This window comes from Manis javanica, chromosome 12, assembly GCF_040802235.1.
Source record: "Manis javanica isolate MJ-LG chromosome 12, MJ_LKY, whole genome shotgun sequence".
Taxonomy (NCBI): domain Eukaryota; kingdom Metazoa; phylum Chordata; class Mammalia; order Pholidota; family Manidae; genus Manis; species Manis javanica.
In genome coordinates, this window is record NC_133167.1 from 106,174,289 (window position 1) to 106,186,451 (window position 12,163).

General features: G+C 35.9%; 1 protein-coding gene across 9 annotated transcripts in view; it reads right to left on the reverse strand.

The window, feature by feature from the left end:
* The window catches only part of NEIL3 (nei like DNA glycosylase 3), a 750,694-nt gene that overhangs the window by 472,268 nt on the left and 266,263 nt on the right, over positions 1-12,163 (reverse strand). For all 9 annotated transcript variants that reach the window (XR_012124054.1, XR_012124056.1, XR_012124055.1 and 6 more), the window contains 4 exons: positions 10,757-10,884; positions 4,101-4,235; positions 3,587-3,800; positions 1,568-1,642 (listed from right to left, as the gene is read on the reverse strand). Coding sequence is in view for 2 of the 9 variants with exons in the window: in XM_073219198.1 (XP_073075299.1) it covers positions 1,568-1,642; positions 3,587-3,800; positions 4,101-4,235; positions 10,757-10,884 (552 nt within the window). In the remaining 7 variants the exon portion in view is untranslated. The remainder of the gene's footprint in view (positions 1-1,567; positions 1,643-3,586; positions 3,801-4,100; positions 4,236-10,756; positions 10,885-12,163) is intronic.

Sequence of the window (12,163 nt, forward strand, 5' to 3'; positions counted from 1 at the left end):
AAGATGAATAAACAAACAAACAAGCAACATTATACTGTTATCTAACAAAAGTGTTGCTAAGGAGCCAAAGATATTTTCTTGAAAGTCATTTCTGAAAATGATTTTTTAAATATTTATGTTTGCCCAATGTCCATACAATATTTTTATATAATAAAAAGGTATTGACAAGACTCAGCAATATTTGTCAAATATTTTGTGTGAAATAACTGACATTGTAAGTTATTAGCATACAAAATTGTTCTTTGCATAGGTTTACCCTCTTACCTAAATGGGATGTAAAAGTTCTACAATTTAAAATGTCTTTCATGCTTTTAATTTTTTTTAATTAAACACAATTATGTGATTATAAGAAAAGACTAAATTATCTTTAAATCTGATTATTTTTAGAACATTGAAGCTGCTCACTGTTTCAACAGACAAAAAAATTATTTCTAGTGGGAAAAACTCAACAAGATCATCTTCTTTGTTGACCTGACAAAGGACAATTTTTCATTTCTAATCTTACAGATTCACAAAAAAAGAAAATAAAAATTCAAATGCCATCCTAGCAGAGAATATGTTCCATTTTGGTATAAGTTCTATTCCAAAAGACATTTTGATCTCTCTGTCACAGTTTATTCTGCTCACATATACTTAAGGCTCTAACACAGAGAATGTTTTGGATTTACACCAGCAGCATGAAAATTTAAAAGCCCAGAAATATGGCTCACCATATATAAGCGGAAAATTACAAGAAACTATGTATGTTAATTTAAAAAAAAGTATTGAACACCCAATTCAGTAATCTTGGCAGAGGATGACTAGTTGTTTATAATCATATTTCCCTGGAAGAATAAGTGAGCATATATAATATTACATAGTGTAGATACTCAAGGCAGTTATATAAAGCAAGAGGGTCATGAATACTTCAGGATAATTAATAAAGAATCCTACTATAATCCTACTATAAATGCGAAAAAAACATTTATGTTACTTTGTTTGAAATATAAAGTGTATTTACCACACTTTATATATACATATATATAAACATGCATAAAAATATACAACTTCCAAAATTTACAGTTTATCAAGTATTTATTTCATTCTCAGTCTTTGCAGTAGATAAGGAAGATTATCATCCCATTTTACAGATGAAGAAACTAAACCTAAGTTATCTAAATAACCTAAACCATACAAATAGTAAATAGCAAAATCTGAGTGAATTAAGGTATATTTATCCTAACATATTGAGTCTGTCTCTCCAGGGTTCCCATATTTTACTTTTATATAAGAAATATTTACTTGTATATAAAAGTCCAAAAATAAAACAAGGGTCTAAGTAAAATACTAACATAACTGTTCCCCAACTTAGTATAAAGACAATTTAATGTAATTATAGGCAGATAAGTTTGGACTAACCTATGACTTTAAATTTAAAGATGTTCATTATGCCAGCAACATGTCCTTTTCCCTTACCATACTGCTATACTCTTACCACCAGATGGCTTTATACAGCCTGAACATTTTTGGTGCAATCAAGAAGGAAACAATTGACATTTCTACATAGCTGAAAAGTTTTGGCTCTTACCCTGTAAAAAAGAATGCTGAAATCACGTATCATTTTCACAAGGTGATGGGTCTGTTCATCTGTTAACTGACAAACCTTAAAATAGAAAAATGACTGAGGGTAGTTTCATAATTTGTTCGTTACTATAGAAAAATAATACCATTTACCAGTTCTAACAGAACTGTAAATAGACAAAATATATGCGTATCTTCTAGAACTCATTCCTCACATATCTATTTCATGTCACTAGTAATAGTGGTTTTATTTTGAAGGGATAGCACTTAAGATAAAAAATACCATTCTTATTTATGAATTTTAATCCTAAATTCAAGTATTTCTTGAATATCTATTCCATATCAGACATCTTCCAAGGCCTAGCATTGTTTATCAGTCATCTTGAAAAGTCTTGCTGGATTTGCAAAGAAAAGCAAACAAACAAACAAACCAAAAAAACATGAAGGAAGGGAGGGAAAATAAGCCAGGAATAGATGACTATCAAGGTCACTATCAAGCTTTAAGATATGAATTTATATGCATGTATTAATATCAGAGTACCTATTAACACATAGAAGAACTCAGAAACAGACCTTACTGAAAAGTCTGTGACAGAGCCTGGCATAAATGTCAGTGTTATCCTTGCAGAAAATATCATTTGGCATGGAGTTTCAATGGCAATTCCAGAAGAAATTCTGTCTGATGACTTAACCTTGTTTTATGTATCTGAATACATACATATATCAATATACAATAGAATGTAATTATGACTATAAAGTCTAAAATCATCTCATCAACATAATCATTCTGAAAGTTTTTACAATTTTTTTAAATATGTTTTTTCAATTATTTAAAGTTTATAAAACACGTGCAGTTCTAAAACTCATTGATAGCTTACCATATCTCATATACTATATATTCAGTCACGCATTGAAATGTTAAACGGTACTTTTTTTAGCAACTGGTAGCTAAATTTCAAAAATGTCATTAATTTAAAAGCCCACAGACATCATGGGCAAACTATCTTTTACCAGGTGAATGGCTAGCTGGATGACAGATAAAAAGTAAATTCTCAGTTTATCACAGAAAACAATCCTCTGGGTAACAATACTGGCTTCTCTTTTCGAAAACATTTTCCACAGAAACCTAGGTAATTTTAAAAAGCTATTCTTGTTAAAATTCTGTTTTGTTTCATAATTACATATTACAGATATTTGACTAGCTTGTTACAAGGGTCAAAAGGTAGAACTTAATCTCAAATAACCATTAAGTGGTTTCTTTTAAAACTTTTTTCCTACTGATTTGGGTTTTATGAAAATGATCTCCAGCTGAAGACAAGGAAAAAAACAGCAGAACCCAGCCCTTGTCCTGGTTCCTCCCCGTGGCGGTCTCTAGTTCCCCGCCTGCCAGTCTAAGCTGTTCTAACAAGTGCTCTAAATGCTGTTCCGTTTTCTCACCAGTCACTTATTCCTTCTTCTGACACCTGACTTCCATTCTTACCATTTCTCCGAAACGGCATTTTCACGTTACAAACAGCTAAAAATAGGGCTGTATGAGTGTGTGTTCAGAGTGTGAGTTTAATATTCGAGGTACAAAAAGAAAGTTGTGAGCTTAGTTCATTCCTACATCCACCAAGTACCTCTTTAATGCCGCCTATGTGCCAGACATGTACTCAAGACGCTTGGATCATCAATGATCAAAACAGACACCTTCCTCGTAAGAGACTGCATTCTAGCAGGAGGAGACAGGTTTTAAGCAATAAATACAACAAGTAAATATTAGGTTATGTTTGAAAGTCATCAGTCGTAAGGAAAAAATAAAAAGTAAGGCAAGCTATGGGAGACTGGGAGTGTGAACTGGGGGTGGGGGTCACACCGTAACTTAAACAGGGTGGTCAGTGTGGCCTCGCTGACAAGATAGCGGGAGCAAAGCCCCCAGGCCTGCCTAGGGTGCATGTGTGGCTGCTGTACTGATTTAAGTGTCCCATGTAGTCCCTTAGCAGTATTTAAAAATACAGAAATCATTTAAAAACTACTTAGAACCTACTTTAATAGCTGGGTGAAGACCGCTGTCAAAGAGAGCCTCGTTTCTCATGATGTTCCCCACGCCAGGCAATACTTTCTGGTCCATCAACACATCACATAACATCCGTCCCTTCTGCTTTTTAACTTCACTTTCTGCTCTTAAGAAACTAAATTTAGGTGAACATACATCTAATTCCTCCATCATTCTTATTCTCCATTGGCTTTCTGTTGAATTTCTATAGAAAAGAGTATAAAACACATTAATCATAAGTCTGGCTGCAATTTCACAGTGTCATTTAAAATGAGTTTTGATATAAACACTTAATGTTAATTAGGGCACAAGAATTATATAACAAACAACAAAGACCCTAACAAACTATATTTCTTAAAGATTCTTTTAAAATGAAGTTTTATCAGTTATAAACCACTTTCAAATTTTTCCTACACTTACGTATTTCATATCATCCCAAACCAAACTGCAGACCCAACTCTGTGCTTCTGCAGCTGAAATGCTTCCATTTTATTTTATTTTTTACCTGAGCTCCACTGATGAGTCAAAGAAACAAATCAGATCTTTGGTGAGCTGCATTTCAAAAACGGGAGAAACTCCATTTTTATTTTTTTGTTTAAGTGGATTAATCATGACTGAGCCTTTCATTCCAAAATGAATCCTGAAACAAAACAAAAACCTATTTTTGAGTGGCAGAAAGCCTATATCATCAATCAAATGTTTGTTCCTCTACTTCACTTTTTGGATTATAAGCAAACAAATGTTAGTCAGGATAGGCACTTTTACAGAACAAAAAAATGGTAACTAATATCTATTTTTCTGTTGTGGCTTTGCAGCCCTGTAAAACTTTGTAGATGTGACAATCAGTTTTTCAACCCACACTCAAAATAAATTCCCAGAGAAATAATAAGGCCCCAACAATAAGCCCAAGAAAGCATACCCCTGTTCTTCTTTCCTTGTCAGATGAAGAATCTTTTATTCACGAAACAGTCTAGCGCTTCTCAGCTTTTTCTCAAGATTCAAAGGTTTGGGATGAGATAAGGCTAAATTTACATTGCCTATAGTTTGTGTTTTTATAAACTCTACAAAGCATTCAATTTCCTTATTTCTACCACAATGGATTGGAAATGTTCACCTATTCAATAATGATAACTGCAGTTTTAAGACTCTTCTTTCCCTTGCTTTGGGTTATGCAATAAAATAATTCTTTTTTTTTTTTTTGCAAAATCTTATATATCAAAAGAAAAGAGAACAAGTCAAAATGCTATTGTCTTCAATTCTTTCCATTTTCTTCTACCTTTATATGTATTGGGAAGAGGGGATTTATAAATATTTACAGTTAACTAAAAAATCACAATGCAGTGATGAAAAATTCATAACCTTCCAGTTTTACAGGATTGATTAGCATTGTCCAGTAAAAAAAAAAAAGAAAAGAAAAAGCTGGCTTCGAGAGACCTCTCATGATGAAGATCACAAATGATTCTCAGGATGAAATGCTGTGTTCTGCCTTTCCAATCCTTCTCCTTATAGCTTTGTTGAGTTAATAAATATGGCTCTTCTGGCAGCACCTGTTCCTGCTCTGTGCTTCCGATTCCAAAGCACCACATTACAGTATTGTACAAGGTTAACCAGTCTAACTTTTAAAATGTAGGTTTTAAACTCTGTGTGCTCTACCATCAATCATAAATGCATTTTACATGCCCCATAGTTCTTGACAGGAAAAATGTGTGCCTGTAAGTACTCCATAATTTAGCTTATGGAGGTTCAACCCCAGTGAAAGGTGTACAACTGTCAAGCCCAGAAGCTATCATATCTAAAATCTTTTCAGCTGCATGGCTCATAAAGTGGATTCTAAATCACTTCCTATAATGAAACTGCATCCACATAAAAAAATCTGAAAGGTTACAACCAAATTCAAATGCAGGTGTAGCCCCAATAAGAACCCTGAAAATAATGCCTTTTTTGGACTTATAAATCTATTCAGTTTAGGGAAAAATGTGCATAAAAATAACTTATTTTGTTTTTATTAAATAGAAAAATGTCATGATAACACCTCCAACAAACCAACAAATGTTATGCTTATTTTTAAGTAACCTATATCTTAAACTAAGGGCCATCACACCCAACCTTGAGTGGCCTCGGTCCCTTCCTCAGATGCCATGCCTCTGACACAGCCAATTCAGGAATGGACACCTGAGTGAGGCTGGCTCTATCAGCATCCAAGCTGGATTCATTAGTGTTCTCCTGATGAATTTATGGATTTGGGACACAGATCAGTTTCTTGTTAGTACTGGAAAATCTAATACAGAAGTGTCTGTGGGAATGTATCTCAACATGGGCACCAGGGGAGCCAGAAGAGGTCTGTCTGCAGAAAAGACTACAGGAGATGCCAGGGGAGCCTGCGGTGATACGATCCCCCACCTTCCACAAGTACTACAGTGCTGCACAGGGATTTTAAGTTGACTTATGTTTCTGGGCTTTTACAAGCTTGCAGAGAGGTATGGATAAACCTATGCGATCAGAGGCCAGCAGGCCAGGCAAGGCTCATCCCTGCCCTGCAACCAGCTGCAGGTGCCTTAGCTTCCCACCCGAGACAGGTTCCTTGTTACATGCCCACTGAATGGATGTTTAAAAAAAGCATCAGCAACTGAGATCCAGCAAATCCACATCTAGGAATTTATCCTAAGAAAACATCAAAATGGCAAAAGATATGTGCCCAAGGATGGTTACTGGTTATTTATTAGAGTGACAAATGGGGGAAAATGCTCATCGGCAGTGGTTGATTAAAAAAAGATGATATATACATACAGTGGGATAATAATTAAATGTATATTTTGACACTGACCAATGCAGTATGCATATCATGTAAAACAGCCAAATATAAATTTTAAAAATTCTCATTTATATAAAAATTATAATATATGATATCACAATGCATATATTATATAATATAAACTAAGTATAAATATATGGTATATGCATTTTCTGTTTTATCTGTGTTATTTACCAAAACTGTTAAGAGTGCTTTTTTTTTTGGTGATAGTTAATTAGGGGGTGGTATTTACTTTTTCCCTTAGACTTTTTGGGTCTATCTTAATGATTTACAATTGGTTTACATGTCATTTAAAATCAGGAAAGAAATGCAATGAAATGATGCATATTGTGAGAAGAAACAAGAAAAGGCGAGCAGAACTAGAGACCCTATAGGCTTTCAGGCGTAGAAGGGCAAGCAGACGAATGAGAGAAGGATTTCCACGCTTTTCCCAGTTACACATAAAAGCTTTATGGTAACTGAAACAAGAAAAAGTTACTATTTCAAAAACTAAAAATGTTTAATTCTTCTGCCTCTCCATCACCTTAATGGTCAATTTCTTTTTTTCCCTTTTATTTATTTATTTGTTTTAAATGGAATATATAATACTATAATAGTTCCAAATGTGCAAAATGATTCAATAGTTGTATACGTGAGAAATGATCCCCAAAGTAAGTCTAGATAACATCCATCATCTTACATAGTCCCCAAAAAACAAAAGTTTTCTTTCTTGTGATGATAACTTTTAAGATCTGGTTCCTTGGCAATCTTCAAATATGCAGTATTATTAACTAGCGTCACCAGGCTGTATATTACATCCCCAGAATTTGTTTATTTTATAACTGGAAGTTTGTATCTTTTTTATAATGGTCAGTTTTCTTAAACTGCAAGTGACAGAGACCCAACTCAAAAAGGGTTAGACATTAAGGGACATCTAGCCGCTCACAGAGGCTCAAGAAGGCTTGAAGCCGAGCAGCTAGATGAAAGAAGGGGCTAAAATGCCTCTGGGGTTCCCTCTGTGCTTTACTTCCCATCACCCCACACCTGACAAGCCAAGTAACAGCCTCCGGAGGAGAAAGCCTCACAGAAGAACTCACACTGGCCCAATGACTGTGTATGAGAGAGAAGGTGACATCAGATTACATTAAACTCAACATGCACTTTGTGGTTACTGTGGCCAGGTGACCAGTTCGCAGAAGGAATGCTACCTCCAAAAGACAAGCAGGCTTGGTGGACACATAAACAGTAGGTGTTAGGCTGGAGAAAGGAAAAACAAGGACATGCAAACAGAACAGAGAGATGCTTAGGGGGAGAACAGACCAGACCCCAAGGTCCATGCCTTATATGGAAAGGGGACAGCTCTCCCTGAATTCCATCCTGATGTGCCAACTAAGACCCGGATGTCAGCCTCCTCCCTCTTGGAAGGAAAAAAGTTTCTAGTTGTCTATTATGTCACCTTTAGCCAATCATACCTCTCCACACCCCCTAGGACAGCCTGCCCACTCCTCCCCCTCCTAGCCCCTTATAAGCCCCACCTCCCTAACTGGGCCTCTCTGGCCTCTGGCAAGAAGGCCATGGAACCTCACCCGGGGGTATTTAAATAAATTACCTGGCCTTTTGTTGTCTCTCTTTGCCTGCTTATTTCAGCTAGAATTTATCTTACAGTAGGTATTTACTACTCTAAAGCATGTAATTCAGTTTAGAGTCTTTATCTCCCTTCCATTTTTTCTAACAGGTTTATATGACAGATTATAAAAACAATGTCTAAGCCATAAAGCCCTTTTATAAGTAGCATACGATGGATTTCCATAAAGAAGTCTTAGCAAACAAAAAAGAACTGTCATATTATGTCTTGCATATCTGTTTAGAGGATCATACCACTTAAATACTAATAACTTACAAAATCGATAATTTATAAAGTTTCTCTAAAATGGCAAAACCTCTAAAATATTTCAGATTTAGTTTCTGAGTATGTATGATAATTGCAAACATTCAGGGGCATATAAATCACAAACTGGAAATAGCGAAGTGTTTTGGAAAGAGAAATTCATTAAAAAAATATATCTTAAATGTTAGTCCACAATGTAACAGCTGTGTTCATTTTGACTGAAAATGGCAGCTTATAAGGTGGGTGTATCTGGGTGAACAGACTTGTAGATAGGCTCACATAGCATTGGCAATATGTGAATCCACAGCTAATAGAGATTGTATTTGGTAGCAGGACTCAGAATGTACAAATTTGTTTGTTCTTTACTTCTCGGTTTGTTTTAATGAGTATTTGTGACACATATAAAAACAAAATTAAGAATGATTTTTGTTTTGTTATAAATGAAAAGCTTCTGTGTTCAGGTATTAATTCAGTATAGGTATTAATCACAATAACATCACAACTGTGCTCCTGAAATAAATGTACATCATATAATTTTTGTTTTCTGTGGCACTGTCACAAGCACTTGAATACTTGGATACATCTTTGAGAAACAGAAACAGTCACTCTGATTTGTATCTTTCTAAAGTGTGGATTTTTATACGTGGCAGGGTCTCTTTCAGAGGTCTATGCCTATATTCTACTTTCATAACAAATGAACCCAAAGATTCATGGCCTGCCCTATAAGATGCACAAAAATCCACAGGCAGTTTCAAAAGTGAAAAGCTGCGCATTCAAGGAAAACTGTGGCGATCGTCACCACGTTTCCTGCTATATGCTCTCTAAAATGAAGACCAGCCTGGTGGGTAAAAAACAAGTCAAAAACGAAGGCAACATCTCCATCATGCTCACAGACTTGCAGCCTCACACACTGACCATATTTCTTAGACAGAGTCAACTATTTCCTAAGAAGCATAGGCTGGGAGTGTATTTTTTTTAACTTACAGTAAATTATGAAAGGAGATACAGTTGATTTTAGGTTGTTCAGTTTATATTCAAACAGCTCATCTGCCATTGACCTTGAATTGTTCTATCACATCGTCACTAAGGCTGTAGGAAATTGGAAGGAAGCACTTTCCCCACCCAGGGGACTGTGCAGGGAAGGTACTAGGGCACTTAGTTTGAAGAAGCGATTGCCCTTGTGTAGAGCTTCATGGAATACACACTGACAGCCCTGCACTGAGAAATGATTGCCCCTTTATCAGTCTGGTGGAGAACACGTGATAAAAACCTGTCTCCCACCCTACAGAAATAAATCTGCACCTAATCCCAGAGAATCAATCACATATCAGCGCTCTCAACTATTTTACATGGATTCCATCATGTCCCACTCTGTTCAGACTGCAGAGTTCTCAATCGCATCAATCCACTCCAAGAGTAACACACTGGCAGCAGGTCACTCCTACACGCAACACAGACCCACACTGATGTTGTCAACTCCAGACTAAGAAAAACCATGAAGTGACAATGCTGTCCAAGGACAGCAGCTGCTGACAGTGAAGAGGGAACAAACACCTTAGTGGAAAAGCAATTACATAAGCACTGCGGTCTCTAAACATGCAGATGACACGCAATAAATACCAACAAATAGTCACATTATCTCTTTGGGACAATTATTCACCTTTGATTAGAAGAAAAAGCTCCAGATACAGGCCTTTTCTTTTAAGAAGGTGCAACTGTTCAATATCTTAAAAAGAAATTAAAATGAGATTCAAGGAAGCACTTCCAATCTTTACAGTTTGCAATAGCTTAGGCTAAACTCAGAGAAGATGGAGATTCAATAGTCATATTAACTCATAGTCCTTTTTCATTTTCCAGCAAAATTAAATAGGGGATCAAGCTCTGGCAATTACATACATTTCAGCATTTTTAACATTAAGTTAACCCAGGTAGTAGATTTTTTGTCCTTCTTTGCCAACGTATTAGCAGTGAATTTCCATCAAGCACTGGGAAGCAATGGAGAGCCTGTTACCTCTGCAGAAAATTTCTGGGTTCTGTAAATAAGTTTCAAATTCCATACAAGCCTTCAGAGAAAGAAAGAAGACAGAAAAATCTAAAAATCTGGAGATACATTTAAACTAAACTTTATATTCATATATATTAAGAAAGTGGGTTGCTAAGTGCAATAACCATTTGGGTGGGGAGAGTGCAGCATGGGAAGGAGAAAACAGGGCTGCAAGCCCCTGTAGCTCTGGGAAGCCCTGCCAGTCTAGCTTTTTTTTTAAAAAGAAATATACTAACCAGCCCTCTAAGTAATGATGACATCACAATTCATTCTTCTCTGCTTAGTGCTTTCCATGATAGAATTTCAACCTCTTACAGCGCTCTTAAAAATGGAGTACTTTCTACATGATTAAACATGACACCCAGCAAGCTGCAGGAAAAGCCTTCTACACATCTTTAAACACAGAAAGATAAGATGTATTGTACAGGTTTATCTTACCGTAAAGCTCTTGGGCCAAAGTACATAAAAAGCTCCTTCCCCAAAGTTTCCACACCGCTGTAAACATATCCATGAAACAGTCTCAAGAAATTCTGCTTGTAGTCTTTATTATTATTCAGTGTAGCAGCCTAGTAGAAAATACATACACACATGTAAACACACACATAGTCTGAACAACATTACAGTTTAATTCTTAAATCTGTTTATATTACTTCATGCCCAGGTGCGTTTCAATAAGAATAATCTCCAACAAGTCAAGTAATATAATCAGCTGTTTGCATACATTTTGTCAAATTACTATGCAGTCATTCAAAATGAGAAAGCCCAAAAAAATTTGGTGGAAAAAAAAAAAAAAGAAAAAGTAATTGGCACACAATCAAAATGTATTTCTTCCAGGACCACACAGCTCTGAAAAGAGAGCACAGAACAATGATGTGAATGTTTTAAAACTAAAATCTAGGATACAGAGTTCCATTTCCAGACATATAGCCAAGGTCCCCAAAAGAGAATTCAGATCAAAACAGCTAAAACTAAAAACAAAATATTTTTACCTGCAAGGATGAACTAGTAAGCTAGTAATTATGGAATAAAAGGTCCAAAACTAAGTAAAAGTGGGAGAGAAACCCAAAGAATAGCAGCATCCCGAAGCCAACTTTTATCGAAAGGTGTTTACCAGACCTGAAGAATAAGAGGTTCGGTTTCCAGCGCAGGGGTATCGGGCATCAGATCTAAAGCCTGGGGCCCCTGAGCACGCAGTCTAGTTAGGAGCCTGCTCCTTTCTCCCTGCTAACCAGTGTTAAGAATAAAGGACAAAGAAACCCACTACTCCTTCCCCCACCACCATGGAAAACCAAGCAATATGTGTTAGGATTACAGTATACATACTAAACACTGTAAGGATCAAGGGAATTATAAAGTTAAGGTATCAGCCCTTCTGTGGAGGAGGGAAAGGAATGGGACTGGGGCTTGATGTTGGCGACACTTTTTTTCTTAATCTAGGCAGTGTGTATGCTGGTGTGCTTTGTATCATCATTCTTTATTCTTGAGATACGTTTGAGATTTGTATTCTTGAGATACAAATTATTCAATTTGTATTCAAAATGTAATAAAAAAATTTGAAACTATTTCAAATGCATAATCATTATATAAGATACAATAGATACATACAATTCTATATACACATTAACTCTTAATCTAAGGTAATATCCTCACATACTTCAGACTTTTCTTTCTTTTTTCTCAAACGGACCTAAGGATTCTCATAAGATCCTGGATGAAATCTTGGTGGGGCTGTGGTGGGGAAGGGGGTGAGGGGGTCTGGAAGATAATAACAGGATAGTTTCAAATACAGTGTAGGAGCAATCACAACTTTCCTTCCGCTTATGGTAGAATGATGTTGTTCAGTGA